The sequence below is a fragment of the Rhinoderma darwinii genome, chromosome 4 (genome assembly GCF_050947455.1).
Source record: "Rhinoderma darwinii isolate aRhiDar2 chromosome 4, aRhiDar2.hap1, whole genome shotgun sequence".
Classification (NCBI taxonomy): Eukaryota; Metazoa; Chordata; class Amphibia; order Anura; family Rhinodermatidae; genus Rhinoderma; species Rhinoderma darwinii.
The window spans coordinates 92,478,223-92,495,919 of NC_134690.1; the positions used below are offsets into that span (position 1 = coordinate 92,478,223).

A 17,697-nucleotide genomic window follows, 5' to 3' on the forward strand; every position below is an offset into this window, starting at 1 on the left:
GGTAATGCTAGCGTGCTGCTGCTATGTTGTATCTGGCTGGTTATGATAAATAGGGGGGACCCCACATCATTTTTTAAATAAAAAATAAATGAATCAAGAAAAAGAAGATGTGGTGTCCCCAACCCATTTTTCATAACTAGCCAGATACAACACAGCAGCAGCAGGCTAGCAATATCAGGGTGGGAAGCGGCACTGTTTTTGGGCTTTCCCAGCCTAATAATACCAGCCTGCTGCCGCACCAGTACCCGACCGTCGCTACAGATGGTTGGGTACTGGATCGTACCCGGCTCTTCCCGGTACCCCTGGTGGCGGTGGGTACCGGGGTAATAATGGGGGGGGGTTAATGTTAGCCTTTGAACCGGCTAACACTAAGCCCCTCCTTAGTAATGGATGCTGTAAATCAGCCAGCGGCCATTACTAAGGCAGTAGTAATAAAGAAAAAAAAAAAACAACAGACATTAAAAATAAATATTTTATTGAAATCAAAAACTCAAAAACTCCCACACAACCCTCATTAACCGTTTTATTGAGAATAAAAAAAAACGCTGCCATCTAAGTAGTCCTAAAAACCAAAGTAGTCCAACAACCGAACCTGTAAATAACACAAAAAAATTGAATAAGTAGTAACACATAAAAAAGCGAAGCAATTATTGCACTTACGTTTCCTGGGTCCAGCGCTGGAGCCGCAAAGTCAGCGAGCTGCGCTGTTTCCGTAACTTCAGGAGTTATAGGGCAGCATCAACTCTAAATATGGCCCAGCTTTCACCAACACCCTCCCCCCTGACCTGCCACTTTCTATTCTCCATAGTACCCCTACCACTTGCTGCCCAGCATGCTGCACTATTTTGGTCACTATTTTTTTCCATGCAATAGAAGCTTCTTCGGCTTCTTTCACACCATGGTATGTATATCAGTTTACTGTATGTGGCGGGAGAGCCCTTGACGCCTATGATAAATGGATCCATAGACCCCCGTACACCCAACAGAGGATAAAAAATATTTTTTTTGCTGCGTGGAATCGCTTTGTAGGCTGCGCTATTCCAATGCATATAAATGTGCTTTTTTTTTTTTAACATGGGCATCTTTGGAGGACGGACAGCAGAGACATCCGTATTTAAAACTGTTTAATGCATCTCCTGGAAGCTTTATCAGCACATACATTATATTAATAGATATACTGTGGTGTGAAAGCCGCCTATCAGCGTCCAATGCGGATGTGAACACAGCAGAATGCTGACAATAATAGGGCTGCATTTTTACATCTATCACCAATGTGGCTACAACTAACGGTTTGCTGACTCCGCCTACTATTGCTGGCCCCACCCACAACGTGGGCCATGTTTAGATTTTTTCCAGGGCCACTTTAAGCTCCCAATCCGCCCCTGCCCTGATGTTCAGCTCAAATACTGCTCCGCCTGAAAGTTGTTTACTTATCGTCTTGAACTTTTGCATATGTGGAGAATGAATATAATCAGTACTCCAAACATAGAGCCATTGAAGAGAAATATATTTTGTACATATCTGCATATATAATTATTCACATGGGTTGTAATAGGTTCATAGTGGACTTTTACACTTAGGTGCCACTTTCTTTAGACTTCCTCTTTTTCTCCTTACTAGGTGGTTCTCGTGGTTCTCGAGATGACTCTTGGTCCACACGTCAAGGATGGCGCTTCATACTGAATGAAAGAATATGGAAACCATTATCACCTATGATTCATCCACGGACCAATCATGCCAGTGCTTCTCTAAATGGGGAAATATATGTCATTGGAGGTTGGTTGTTGTGATAAATATCTATAAATTATTAATTTCTGGTAGAAACACCAGAATTTCAAAAGCTATACCCCAAATATCCACCAATGACTTTTTCTTTTAATAGGAACCCTACCTGAAGCGGTGGAAGTAGAGTGTTATGACCCCTACAGCGGATTATGGTCATCAGTAAGCCCCGCACAGAAGTATGTCAGCAATTTTACTGCTGTTGGATGCAATGGAAAGCTGTACTTGGTTGGATCCTGTGCCATAAAGTACAATGCACTGACGCTTCAATGCTATAATCCATCTACAGGTATCAAGCCATTTTAAACTACATTCCGTCTCCACAGAATAATATGACATGACTTACCTTAATTTTCTTTATGTGGTGTAATATGTTATATAACTTGCATTGACTAGCATAAATCTGCAAAATATTTCAAGGCTTTGTCTTCCCATGACTGCACATTAAACAAACTGCTATACATGTACTTGTATAAACAAGACAAAGTGCTGTGTGAAAAAAAATAATTGTGCACTCATATATTCAATAAAAGGACTCAAAACTAAACATACAAAAAAAGCTTAAAGGGAACCTGTCACCAGCATTTCACCTATTGAACTTTACATATCCCTCACTGGCCGCTGCTATAAAAAGTTCATTGCCGTTATCCCCTCTCCTAAACTCCTTCTCCGACTGTAAATAACGGTCTGCAAATATTTCGCGCCTTTCATCTTAATAATCCGATGTCCCTTTGTGCGCACACACCAGAAGAGGACATCAGTGCACAAGCGCAGGATTTTGTGTGCTGGGGGAAGGCGAGGAGCTGTCAATCAAAAGTAAGGAGGCGGGGTAAACTCGGAAAGACTTGAGGAATGAAGATTTGACTCTTTTCAAACGAAGATTTGACTCTTTTCAAATGAAGATTTGACTTTTCAAACGAAGATAAGGCTCTTTTATGCTCATTAGCATACGGTGTGGGAACACAAAAAAACTGAATACTAAAACTATAGCGCCGACTAAGAAGACAATTATAGGTTATATAGAAATGATTTTTCACCCACTACCACCAGGTATTGCTGGATTAATAGGTGAAATGCTGGTGACAGGTTCCCTTTAAAAACAATTTAAACATGCTAAAAGAGTGCATACAGTCCATAATAAGCTGTTCCCTCACTAATCATTCTTCAGCAAATACAGCTACTAGTCAAGACAAATAATTGAATTCTAACCTAAAAGGTTAAAATAAAGTGCAAGACTCATCAAAGAGTAAGTTGTATATAAGTAATGTAACAGAATCACTAGTTGAGCAATTCCCCAGAGTGCAAGTTATGGAATTGCTTTGTTAGCGATTCCCCAAAGGCAGTTGGAGACTGTCTGGATAAAGCGTGCAGGTAATCTGCTACCTCAAGTCTGTCACTACTCTGATCAGCCGTCTAATGCTACTCTATGGTCTTCACCTGAGCCCACACGCAAGGCAGGTTGGATTTGGCTGCATAGAACCCAGGTTGCATTAACAGAATACAGTGTTGGACAGGAGGTGCAATGCAGGCAATACCAGAACGGATAATTAGACAGCCAGAGGGTAAACAGCAAAAGGAGTACACAACCAAGAGAGACTGTAAGTCCAAATCAAAAAGCAGAAGAATACCATGAGTTGCAGAGGTCAAAAACAGCCGAGAGCGGAATGTCCAAATCAGTGAGCAAAAGCGTCTAAAGACAAAGCAGAGATCCAGTTCCAGGAATCCAAATAGTCAGGTGATACAGGGTGTAGCCAGAACCTTGATCAGATACTTGCATACAAAAAGAAATTCACAAGCAACAATGAAACTCAAACCAGAGCCACCCAGAAGTAAGGCTAGTAGTCATGACAATCTTAGAGACGGACGTTTCCTTACAAGTAAAATAACCAAATTGTTTTAAATAACTGTAATGATAGGGGTAGGGAAACGGACAAGTGAGCCCTAATCTACCCGCCACTCTGTCCCTGCTTACTTGCAACGACCCGCCCTAGGCGACGGGGTACAACTGGGCGGCGGTCCCTACGCTCAGTAAGTGCACGAGACAAACATACAAGGGAATATAAAACAAAGGGAAAGGGGCAGTTGCCCACGGCAACACCGTGAGCAACAGAGTGGTGAATGAGCCAAGTCAAACCAGGAGAGCACGAGGTACCAAACGCAGAGCAGAAGAGTAGTCAGAAAGCCAGGGTCAGAATGGAGCAGGATCAAATTGTTAGGAGCTGTAGCTGGGCCAGGAAACCACACGGAAAGAATCACAAGCAAGGAGGAACAGGAAAGGCAGGTATAAATAGACAGAGGGCCGGTGCTAGCTGAGTCTGGCCAGGCTGCGATAGGCTCTCCCACTCCTAAGCCTGCCAGCCTGAGTGGTGGAAGCTGGAGTCAGTCTCAGAGAGATAGACTCAGGTGAAGACTGATTACCTATGGAAGTTAACCCCGAAGCTGTGCCTGGCAGATCCTTTACAATAACTACATAAAGAATCTACCCTTCAAAAAACACACCACCTAAACCATGTATCATAGTCTAGTGCATTCATAAAACATCAAAGATGCAAAGTAGTTTAACGAGTAATATCACCAATAAGTGAAGTAGCAAAAGGGATGACTTGTGACTTGCTCACGGGTTATGTCCGACTTCCGCCATGGCCCTTTATCACTCACTTTATCACAGTAATAAGTGCATCCTGTGCACCTATTTATTCCAGATGAACTAGGTAAATAAGCACCTTTTAAAGCTGGTTTCACACAGCCCGATTTCCTGTCCGATCGGTGCTCGGTTAGCTCAATTTACAGTACATGGAGCAGTAGTTGGAATGCATGGAGACGAGTGATCATTAATATGATAGTTCTTCGTCATACAATTTGCATCTTGTCTGCAGCACATCCCTTGTTTACATGGGGATATGTGCTACTGACAAGCAAGCAATTTTTTTTGCAGTATAAAAGATGTAATCCACCGTCGAACAAGCATTCGCTTTTTCATCTGCTAATCGATGCCCTGTTTACACAGGCCAGTGATCGGAAACGATGTATGTACGAGTGCTCATTCGCCTATGTAAAAGGGCCTTATTGTCAAATTTGTCTACTATTTAGCCAAGGGCGTACATATTGTAGAGGGGGACTATGCAGCTGCTATGGGGCCCTTGGAGAGAGTGGGGCAAAGTTGACAAGATCCCGTGCAGGATTCCCTTTTTTCAGAGGAACTGCATTGTTATCAAACAAGAAGGTGGCGGAATTGGCCAAGGGTTATGAAAAAGGGTGGAGATGGAAACAAATACCAAGCCCTACTGTCTTGGATAGAAAAATCTGAAACCATAATGTGGGTTCCATTTCGACCTTTGCTATGGCCCACTATCTTTTAATACACCACTTTATTTAGATCAGTAATGCACAAAATCTGGCATATTTAAATATATTTTCTGAAACCCAATAACCACATTATACATATGTATGTAATGATCATGCTTCTTGTGGACTACAGATAGCTGGTGTGTCATTGCATCTCCATTCATCCCGAAATACCTGTCCTCACCTCGATGCTGCACCCTGGGAGGAGCTGTGTATCTTATTGCTGATAACACCAAGAAAGTTTATATGTATCTTCAAGAAGTTAATCTGTGGAAAAAGGTGAGCATGGTTATGTATTTCTTTGATTTTTTTGGGGATATTGCTTCAGAAAGCAACTTGCTTAAGGAACACATATCCTAAAACATATATTATCATACAAAGTTCATCGAAGCAGAATTATTGGTTATGTAATGCATTGCAATTAAGGTTAAATTACATTTTGTAATGCTGTTTTATGGGAGAACAAATTTGAGAACATTTTGACAATTGTCAATTATATTCCAAAAAGACCCCAACAAGCCGACACTCAGGGCAGTTAAATGGCAAAAATATATTGTTGAAAAATTTAAAGTAATGCACCTAAACCATAGTAGCAGTATGGCTGTATATAAGATATATATATACAAGAGGCAATACAATTGGGAATTCTCAAGCAAGAGAAGGATTTAGTTATGCAGTTTATCGCAAGCTATGCAGTGGCACTCAATTCCAAGCAGCATCTGCAAAAGCAAATAAGGGTATGTTCACACGACCTCTTTTCAGTCGTAATGGAGGCGTTTTACGCCTCGAATTACGCCTGAAAAGACGGCTCCAATACGTCTGCAAACATCTGCCCATTGCTTGCAATGGGTCTTACGATGTTCTGTGCAGACGAACTGTCATTTTATGCGTCGCTGTCAAAATACGGCGCGTAAAATGACGGCTCGCCAAAAGAAGTGCAGGACACTTCTTGGGACGTTTTTTCTCATAGACTCCAATGAAAACAGCTCCAGAAACGTCTGTAAAAAACGCTGCGGAAAACAGCGAGTTTCTCAAAAAACGTCTGAAAATCAGCAGCTGTTTTCCCTTGAAAACAGCTCCGTATTTTCAGACGTTTTTGACTCTGCGTGTGAACATACCCTAATACTTATTGGTGCATAAAAGAAGAGTAAGAACACATGATTCTAATCTAATATTACACCTTAGAAGAGATCTTACTAATAGTTTTATTCAAGCTTAATTAAAGTAATTTGGAATAGGAACTATTTAAACCATGAGCTGTGGAAATAATTTGCATGTATAGGAAAGGCAGCTACATCATCAGTATAGCAAAAGGTTATTTCACAGTGAGAGTTGTTAAACTACAATAGTCCTACCGTAACAGGTACTACTAGCAAAAACAATATCAATATTTTAAAAATTCTAGACATTTATGTCTAATAATTTTGAAAGTTATAATAATGGTGGTGAAGCTCTATTTAGGCTCTGTTTACACCACCAAGTCAGGAAGATTTCAGTGACTATGTATACAGTAAATAGCCAATGTTCTCCGATTGTAATAAAAAAAATTATATATTTTCTTACTGTATTCCTTTGTATAGATTAGCCATTAGGCATATGTCAATAGTTCACTCTTTACGGCCTTATACGCAGGGTAAAATGGGGACCTATTCGGTGTATGCGCCAATTTTATTGCTGATTAATTTTATTACACATTTTTGTAAGGATGTAGATGAACGGACTCTCACTGTTTTATTTGCTAATATCACATGCTGACGATGCTTAACAAATAAAAAAAGACCGGAATTTTTGTCAGAGTTATCTTCTGTTTTTATTATTAGGTACAGCTATTACATACGCTTCATGAGAATGGAGGCATGACCTCTGTTGGTTCTAGCATCTATGTGACAGGGGGTCATTGGCATGGCATGGCTCGAGACTATAGTGTGGTGATGGAGTCATATGACAGCAGTTCAGATATTTGGACTCGAGAGGGTGCTTTGCCAAGCCGTTGGATGTACCATGGTACATCCGCCATCTTTATGGACACATCCCGTTGGACAAGTGTATTCGAAGGACAAACAGAGATGGAAGTTTGAATGGAAGTTACCCAAATTATAAGCAAAACCAGCACAAGCTTGACGTTAAATGAGAAAATAAGGTTTTAAAAAGTGATATAAAATGTCCGAGATTCTGACAAAGGAACTGTTATTGACAATTTACATTCACTTACAAGCTTGTTGTTTTATTATAAGTTTCGCAAACCTGTCATGCAAACTGCTGGATATTGGCAGGTGATTTTCATTTTTACAGCTTGAAGCTTGATCTACATTGATATATTGAATTGTTTTATATTTTAACTTTTAGCATTTTTAGTATAGTATGTAGCACACACTGATTTATATATGACTGTGTGGCTTTTACGAATTCAAGCTTGAGGAGCAAGAAAAAAAATGCAAATCAGAAGATTTTTCCCCTCCTAATAAGATCTATATGGATTTTACTTTTGCATTTCTTTAATTAGAAGGTTTTATTTTGTTTCTCTGATTTCTTTTAGTCTACATTATACTTTGCTCAACTATAAATGCATTGTACAAGTTAGTATTTAAAGAGGCTCTGTTGCCACATTATAAGTGCCCTATCTCATACATAAGGAGATGGGCGCTATATTGTGGGTGACCGTAATGCTTTTTATTTACAAAAAAACAATCTATTTTCACCACTTTATTAGTGATTTTAGATTTATGCTAATGAGTGTCTTAATGCCCAAGTGGGCGTGTTTTTACTTCAGACCAAGTGGGCGTTGTACAGAGGAGTGTGTGGCGCTGACCAATCAGCATCATGCACTCCTCTCCATTCATTAAGTCAGCGCATAGAGATCCTTTTAGATCGCTATGTGCTGTCTTATACTAACACATTAACGATACTGAAGTGTTTAGACAGTGAATAGACATTCCACGGGATGTCTATTCACAATCCCTACACTTCGTTAATGTGTCTATGGTAGTTACAGCAGAGCACAGCGTAATCTCGCGAGATTACGCTGTAGATGACAGGTTACAATGAGATTATGCTGTGCTCTGCTGTAACTACCACAGACAGAGTAACGAAGTGCAGGGATTGTGAATAGACATCCCATGGAATGTCTATTCACTGTCTAAACACTTCAGTATCGTTAATGTGTTAGTATAAGACAGCACATAGCGATCTAAAAGGATCCCTATGCGCTGCCTAAATGAATGGAGAGGAGTGCATGACGCTGATTGGTCAGCGTCATACACTCCTCTGTACAATGCCCACTTGGTTTAAAGTAAAAACACGCCCACTTGGGCATTAAGACACTCATTAGAATAAATCTAAAATCGCTAATAAAGTGGTGAAAATAGATCGTTTTTTTTAAATAAAAAGCATTACTGTCACCTACATTATAGCGCCCATCTCCTTATGTATGAGATGGGGCACTTATAATGTGGTGACAGAGCCTCTTTAACACTTATGGAAAGTACAACAATGGAATATATGGTGGAGTTTAGTCAGGTTAATGTAGTGTTCCAGGATTAAACATGAAAATAAGGAAATTTTTCCAGTTATTAAAATTCAGGTATTTTTGCCTACTGTGCCCACCTCCTGCAAGCTCACAGTTGTATGTAAAGATTACAGTCACAGATCAGCCTGTAAATGCGTTCGTACATTGTCTGAAGTGCTTAATGAGGATTGTCTCGACTGTGGGATATGTGAATCCACTGGGCCGCTCCACCGTAGCGGAGTAGCAGCTGGTCAAACAGAAATTCTATGACAGATACTAGGACGAGAGTACCTGGGTAGCTGGCTTGAATCTGAAAATATCGGAAGCAATCTTGTGCTGGATAGCCGGACTTGAACACTGAAGTCGTCACGGACATTTGACTTGACACGGACACTGGACTTGAACACTGATGTCGTCTGACACTTGACACGGACACAGATAGTGCAGTCGTCTCGGACACTGACTTGACACAGACACCTGACACGTATAGTGCAGTCGTCTCGAACACTGGATTTGGCTCGGACACCGGACACAGATAGTGCAGTCGTCTCGGACACTGACTTGACACAGACACCTGACGCGTATAGTGCAGTCGTCTCGAACACTGGATTTGGCTCGGACACCGGACACTGATAGTGCAGTCATGACGGACACTGGACTTGACTCGGACACCGGACACAGATACTAGATACGGGAACACAGGATAGAGCTAGGGAACGATTGCAGACAAACACTTGGTAAGACACAACAATGCTCAGGCAATTTGTTTGGGATGAATCTCCTGGTGCGCACGCTAGCCCTTTAAGACCGGGGACGGGCACGCACATCCTACGGGCATCGGCCGGAGGAGAGAGCATTGTGTGCCGGCGTCTCATGGGAAGGAAACGCCGGCAAGGCTTCAGAATCCTGCGGTCGCGGCTGCCAGTGAGTGGGGAACGCCGCAGGTCAGCAACCGTGGACTTTACAAGGCTGAATTACTTTTTATGAGTAATCAAGAAATTCTACTGTCAAAAATGTATTGGTCTTTGTGTAAAGTCATTGGGCTCTAAAATGCCGTTTCCGATTCTTATGTATACTTTTTTTCATTGCCCTTTATCTAATACTTCTGATGATGAGATAGCTAACAATGCCTGGAAGAAAAAAATACTAAACATGTTAAAATGAAAAAAGGCAACTTTTCATTCATGAAGATCTGAAATACAAGTGATAGATATTTTCATGGTTTCGCATTAAAGCTGGCCCAGATTAAGAGGCTAGTATGCTAGCTAGTCGATAGAGAAAGTTATGGTGATCTAAATATCATTAGGGTCATAATTCTAATATGTTAAAATGGTTGATGATAGACCTATATAACATCTTCGTGCAGGTTGACAAAAGCACAAACCTTCTTCTTTATGTATATGTGGGTGCACATCTCCAGTAGCCCAGTCCTGCCAGTTGGTGGCCATCCGTCAACCATCTGTTGCCCATAGACTCTCATGTTAGAAAAACCTTACACGTTTAACACATCATTTATTTATTTTTTTTACTGCATGGCTGTGACGTATATGTTGTTTTAACATTGGAGTCTTCTTGGCGACAGATGGCTGACAGATAATATCTGTTGGAGGTAGTATAGTTTGTTTTTTTTACATCTCGTGCCATACATCTCGGGTTATGTCGGATTGAAGTAATGTTCACACGGCCTATTTACGGACGTAATTCGGGCGTTTTTGCCCCGAATTACGTCCGAAAATAGCGCCTCAATAGCGCTGACAAACATCTGCCCATTGAAAGCACGAGGGGTAATATACGCGCCGCTGTCAAATGACGGCGCGTAAATAGACGCCCGCGTCAAAGAAGTGACCTGTCACTTCTTTGGCCGTAATTGGAGCCGTTATTCATTGACTCCAATGAATAGCAGCGCCAATTACGTCCGTAATTGACGCGGCGTTCAAGCGCCTGCACATGCCGGTACGGACGCCCTCGTGTGAACATACCCTTAGAGAGAAAGTAAGGGAGGACACATCTGTCTACTCTTATAAGTTCATTTTATTTAAGCCATATGTGCACCAGCATACATAAGAAATAGCGAGGTTTCAGGCTACAACCAAGCCCTTTTTAAAGGAATAGTGTCGCCCCCAAAAATTTTTTTAGAGCAGTTTCATGTTAGTGTTTTATAAAAAACTTTTGTATTTATTTGTGTGTTTGTGTGTTACTTTTTTTTATTTTTTTACTTTTTCTTCCCTATGGGGGCTGCCATTTTTTTTTCTATTTCTGTATGTGTCGATTAACGACACATACAGACATGGAATACGGCAGCTACAGTCCCATAGTGAATGCGAACGGGGCCCATTCCATCCACTATCATGTACGCCGTCTGTGTGGGAACGGCGCATGCGCCGCTCCCACACAGTCCAAGTTGAACTGAGCGCCGTCCGGCGGCATTTTCCTGTAGACCGGAAGTCGCGGCCGGACAGTAAGACTACTACTTCCGGTCGCGGCTTCCGGACTTGTGCACTTGGAGCAGCGGCAGCAGACGGAGCGGACGGACAGGCGGCGGCAGGAGCAGGTAAGTGATTTCTATGTATGTTCGTGTTTCAGTGTGTGTTTACTACTGTATGTAAACCTTCTACACTGTGTGTTAGCTCAAAAAATGGCGACACACAGTGTAGGAGGTTTGACCGTTCAATCCCTTCGTTTCTCCCGGCACTAGCCAGGATAAAGGAGGGGGGGATTCTGAGAGCTCACTAGAGCGAGGGATTTTTTTCCAATTTTGCAGCATAAAGCAATGTGGTTGCTTTACCACATGCAATGCTGCAATTTTGGGAATTGCTCCATCTAGTGACCAGTGCTGGGAAATATTATAAATTAAAATCTAATTTATAATATTTCCTGACTCGTGAAAAAATAAAAAAAATTAGAACAATGTTTAATCACCTACACACTAATTGTTTAACTAAAAAAATAAATACATTTTTTGCTAGCAACACATTCCCTTTAAGGTCCTTTTGTATACAGATGTAGTCTGCGATCTCACTTTTACTTATTTACACTGATGCTTATTATGCTTGAGACCTTTAAAATATGTCACACAAAAAACTTCAAGAACCTGGACAATCTTCGCGACAAGGGGCTTCCTTTCAATGCAGGGTTGGCCATCCATGCAAGGTTGGTCTCCACAATAGTTACTGGATGTTACAGAAAATGATTTGCATACCTCTCATTCATATCAATGGGGTAAGATCAAGCATGCCCATTCTCCATTCTGGGCTGGAGGGGCATGTGCCCCAGGTGCTGGGATGCAAAGGGGGTGCCAACAAGCCACTCTGCATTGACCAGTAAATTGAATGTTTTCCCCGGGTGAAAACTTAGATACTACTCGACTGTGTAAGATTGGTCTAAGGTGTCCAGGTAAACATCAAGATGAACATGTGAGGTAATTGCCTATGCAGCTCCTTACAGTTTTTATCTTCCCAGTTATTGCCTATGTATGAAAGGGAAATGTAGTGATGATATTTCTAATGCCAACAAGCTTTCTTCCATTGTAGAGCATTATCCTATCATTAATAATTGTGATTACTCAAAGGTAAGTTTACATATGGGTCATACATCTTTTTTAGCTTACCACATGGACAACAGATACAGTGTCTTTTGAAAGTATTCACCCTCTTTGGTGTTGTTCCTGTTTTGTTGCATAACAAGCTGGAATTAAAATAGATTTTAAATTTGATTTTATATAATGGACCTGAGAAAATATTCCAAATTGTTACAGCGGAATGGAAAAAACATAAACATGTTCAAAATAAACAAATAAATAAATAACTAAAAACTTAAAAGTTGTGATTGCATATATATTCACCCCCCTCCCATTGCTATGAAAACCCCTAAATAAGCTCTGGTCAAACCAATTAACTACAAAAGTCAGATAATTCGTTGAATAAGATCTTCCTGTGTGCAATCAAAGTGTCACATGGTCTGTCACATGACGTCAGTATGAATACACCTGATCTGAAGACCCCGGAGTCTGCAACACCACCAAGCAACATGAAGTCCAAGGAGCTTTCCACACAGGTCAGAGACAAAGTTGTGGAGAAGTATAGATCAGGGTTGGGTAATAAAAAAATATCTCGAATATGGCGCAACTACAGACCTGACAAGAGAAGGCCATCCAACAATATACTCTGAGACCAGGCATGGAAGGCATTAATCAGAGATTCAACATAGACACCAACGATAACAGTGTAGGAGCTCCAAAGATCCACAGCGCAGATGGAAGTATCCGTCCTTAGGACCACTATAAGCCGTACAGACCACAGATTGTGGCTTTATGGAAGAGTGGCCAGATAAAATCCATTGCTTAAAAAAAACAACCCATAAGAAAACACGTTGTGAGTTCTCCAAACAGCAAGTGGCAGACTCCCCAAACTCATGAAAGGTTCTCTGGTCAGATGGGACTGAAATTTTACTTTTTGGCCTTCATGAGAAACGCTATGTGGGGCGCAAATCCAATACTTCCCAATCACCCCAAGAACACTTTTTCCACATTGAGGCATAGTGGGGGCAGCTTTATACTGTGGGGATGGTTTTCATTTGCAGGGACTGGAAAACTGGTCAGGGTTGAAGGAAAGATGGATGCCGTAAATACAGGGAAATTCTTGAGGAAAACCTGTTTCATTCTGCAGAGATTTGAGACTGAACGGAGGTTCACCTTCCAGCAGGACAATGACCCTAAAAACACTGCTATAGCTACACTGGAGGGGTTTAAGTGGAAACCTTTACATGACTTGGAATGGCCTAGTCAAAGTCCAGACCTTAATCCAATTGAGGATTTGTGCCATGACTTGAAGACTGCTGTACACCAACACAACCATCTAACATGTAGGAGTTGGAGAAGTTGTGCCTGGAAGGATGGTCAAAAATCACAGTGTCTAGTGTGCTAAACTAACACAGACATACCCCAAGAGACATGAATCTGTACTTGCAGCAAATAGTGGCTCCACAAAGGTAGTGAATACTTATGCAAAATAAAGGGGGCACATCTGTGGGGAATGTGGACTCCACCATAACGGAGTAGCAGCTGGCCAACAAAATATATATAACAATCACTTGGTCAAGAGTACCTGGATGGCAGGCTGGTGCTGGATAGCTGGTAGCTGGCTTGTGCCGGATTATCAGAAGCTGTTTTGGGCCGGATTATCGGAAACCGGCTTGTGCTGGATTATCAGAAACTGTCTTGCGCTGGATTATCAGAAACTGGCTTGTGCTGGATTATTGCAAGCTGCCTTGTGCAGGATTGTCGGAAGCTGTCTTTTGCTGGATTATCAGGGAAGCTGCCTTGTGCTGGATTATCGTACTCGTCACAAACGCAGGACACGGATACAGAAGTCCTCATAGATACAGGACTTGAACACAGACACCGGACACGGATACTGAAGTTGTCACGGACACTGGATACAGAAACATGCTATGGAACCTTTGCAGACCAACACAAGGTTAGCAACAACATTGCTCAGGTACTGGGTTTATGGGCAGGGCTTGTTAAATAGTCGAGGGTGTCCAGGGATAGGCTGGGACACTTTTTCTGGTGCGCCACTGGCCCTTTAAGAACATGAACCAGCGCGCGCCCTACAGGCACAGTCCGGGGGAGGAGGAGGCAGAGAGCAGAGCGTGCCGGCGTCCCTGGGTAGGGAGACGCCGGCGGAGATTCACAGTCCTGCGGTCGCGGATGCCGGTAAGAGGGGAATGCTGGTGGTCAGCGACTGCGGGCATTACAGTACCCCCCCTTACGCCCCCTCTTCTTAGGTCCCGAGCGTAGAAGGAATCTTCTGATGAAATCGGGAGCATTAATGTTCTCCCCTGGTTCGCAGGACCTCTCTTCAGGACCAAAACCCTTCTAGTCCACAAGATAAAAGGTCCTTCCTCCAAGCTTCTTGAAATCCAGGATCTCCTTGACTTCAAACACGTCAGCGGAACCTCTGGGAGCAGTAGAAGAACCAGGAGACTTACTTTACCGATTGAGGACCACAGGCTTCAGGAGGGACACATGGAAGGAATTGGGAACTTTAAGAGTAGGAGGTAGAAGTAGCTTGTATGACACAGGATTGATCTGTTGCAAGACTTCAAAGGGACCAAGAAATCTAGGAGCGAATTTGTAGGAGGGCATTTTCAGGGAATTTTTTTTTAGAAGATAACCACACCTTAACTCCAGAAAAGAACTGGGGAGGAGGCCTTCTCTTCTTATCGGCATACTTCTTTCTGCGATTAACTGCTTGTTGCCAGAGCTGAAGAAAACTCCCAAAAGAAACATTAGCTGCAGGCACTTGAGATGTAGCAGCTACAGGAAGAGGGACACGTGGATGTTGGCTGTAGACAATGAAAAATGGAGATGTAGCAGTAGATTTACTCATGTGATTAGTGTAAGATAATTCGGCCCATGGAAAGAGATGTACCCAGTTGTCGTGTAGAGCAGATACAAAATGGAGAACATAAATCTAAAGCACTTGGTTAATTCTTTTAACTTGGCTGTTGGATTGCGGGTGGCATGCAGATGAAAAGTCCAATTTCACATCCAGAAGCTTACACAGGGCTCTCCAGAACTTGGATGTGAATTGCACTCCACAATCAGACACAATATGAAGGGGCAATCCGTGCAAACGAAAAAAATGCTGAACAAATAGACTTGCCAGACGAGGAGCCGAGGGAAGACCAGACAGAGGAACGAAATGTGCCATCTTGTAGAAACGATCCACCATGACCCAGACAGTGGTGCATCTAGCAGAGGGAGGAAGATCTGCAATAAAATCCATGGCAATATGCTGCCAGGGACTAAAAGGAAACGGCAGAGGTTGGAGTCAACCCACAGGCTTGGAATGAGTAGCTTTGTTTTGGGCACAGTTGGTACATGAAGAGACATAGTCCACAAGATCTTTTGGCAACATGGGCCACCAGTAGTGGCGAGAGATAGAGTCCTACAAATACCTGAATGACAAGCCAGCTTAGAATTATGAACCCAGATGATAATTTTCTTCCTGTCAATAGGATGAACAAAAATGTTCCCAGGAGGAATGTCTTTAATCTGCAGAGAATTAACAGGAATAATACTGGAAGGGTCAATAATTTGCTGAATATCCCCTCAGCGTCATCTGTCTCAAACGAACGAGACAGTGCATCAACCTTGACATTTTTATCAGCAGGACGGAAATAGAGTAGGAATTTGAATCTGGCGAAGAAAAGTGACCATCTGGCTTAACAAAGTTTCAGGCGTTGTGCAGACTCTAAGTAAGTGAGATTTTTGTGATGAGTGTAGATGATAATTGGATGAGCAGCCCCCTCTAGCAAATGCCTCCACTCTTCTAAGGCTAACATGATGGCAAGTAGCACACGGTCCCCAATGGAGTAGTTTCTTTCTGCTGCAGAGAAGAGTTTAGAGAAGGAGCCAAAGGAGACCGCCTTACCCTTGGAGTTTCTTTGAAAGAGAAGTGCTCCAGCACCAATGGAGGAAGCGTCGAACTCCCATGAGAACTGCCGAAAAACATCAGGATGGTGAAGAACGGAGGCAGATGTGAAGTCTCTGTTGAGATTAGAGAATGCCGACTCTGCTTCAAGGGTCCAGGCTTTAGCGTTCACGCCCTTCTTGGTGAGAGCAGAGATAGGGGCGGTAAGCGAAGAAAAGTTTGGGATGAACTGGCGGTAGAAATTAGCAAAGACTGGAAAAATCTGGCTCCGGCTGGAGAAGCACATTTAGTGATAAACCCCCTCTTGAGGTACTCCTTCAGATACAGCGACATGGCTTGGGTTTCAGGCAGAGAGGGAGGATATAACCACCCACGAGGAGGTGAAGTCTCAAGAAGCAACTCAATCAGACAGTCGTAAGGACGATGAGGAGGCAGAATCTCAGCCTCCTTCTTGCTGAAACCATCCGCGTAACAGGCATACTGTTGAGGCAGACCAGGAAATGACTGAGGTGCCTGAGATTGAACAGGATGAACCTGAGGCTGAACCTGAAGCAGACGGCGGTGTAGACATCGGGTTCCCAACTAGAGAATTTCTCTGGAATTCCAGTCGAGGACAGGAGCATGTTGGCGAATCCATAGTAGTCCCAGCATGATTGGATTAATAGACTTCGGTAGAACATAGAAGGCTATTTGTTCCAAGTGAAGAACACTAACTTGTAACCCCAAAGGTTCTGTGATAGAGAGAATTGGATCTGGTAATCATTGACCATTGATGGAAGCTACCGCTAGAGGTTTCTCCAGAGGAGTCGTGGGCAAGTGGAGACAGTCTACTAAGGCCTGATGAATGAAGTGCGATTCTTCACCTGGGGTGATTGTTACTGGAATTGAGAGTTTAGGAGAGAATTTTGCAGAAGGCATCGGTCCACCTAGGGTAGTCTCTCCTATCAACCCTAGGTGCTGGAGTCTCCCAGCTTCTGGGGACATTGGCGCACAAAATGACCCTTGCAGCCACAGTACATACATAAGCTAACAGAACGTGTGCGCTGCCGCTCCTGGTCTGGAAGTCTAACTCTGTCCACTTGCATAGATTCTTCAGGTACGACAGCAGAAGAAGGTAGCAGGGGTCTTTGAAAATTAGATGCCAGTCTGTAGGACCTTCTCTCTCGGAGGACCTCTTTGGAACACTCTCGGAACCTCATGTCAATGCATGTCGCTAGAAGAATCAGGGCATCCAGGGTAGGAGGGAGATCACGACCCGCTAGTTCATCCTTGATTTTACTGGCTAATCCCTGCCAGAAGGTTGCCACCAAGGCCTCGTTGTTCCAAGCGAGCTCTGCTGCCAAATTATGGAACTGTAAGGTGTACTCTCCTACCTTCAATTTCCCTTGGCGGAGTGTCAGACGCGAAGCAGCGGTTTATGACGTTCGACCCGGTTTCTCAAACACTGTGCGAAAGGTATCAATGAACAGCTGCAGATTAGAAGACTCCGGCCCCTCAAGTTCCCAGATAGGATTCGCCCATGCCAGATCTTTGCCGACAGTATGGAAACAATGAAGGCTACTTTGGTCTGATCAGGTGGAAACAGATGTACATGCAGCTTGAAATGGATTTTGCACTGTTTGAGAAAGC

The 17,697-nt window shown here is 42.8% G+C and overlaps 1 protein-coding gene across 1 annotated transcript in view; it reads left to right on the top strand.

The window, feature by feature from the left end:
* KLHL30 (kelch like family member 30) overlaps positions 1–7,395 on the top strand; it is a 27,012-nt gene extending 19,617 nt beyond the window's left edge. Inside the window, exons 5-8 of the mRNA XM_075863957.1 lie at positions 1,621–1,776; positions 1,883–2,071; positions 5,261–5,406; positions 6,948–7,395. Coding sequence (XP_075720072.1) covers positions 1,621–1,776; positions 1,883–2,071; positions 5,261–5,406; positions 6,948–7,205 — 749 coding nt within the window. The 3' untranslated portion in view covers positions 7,206–7,395. The remainder of the gene's footprint in view (positions 1–1,620; positions 1,777–1,882; positions 2,072–5,260; positions 5,407–6,947) is intronic.
* The last annotated feature ends 10,302 nt before the right edge of the window (positions 7,396–17,697 follow it).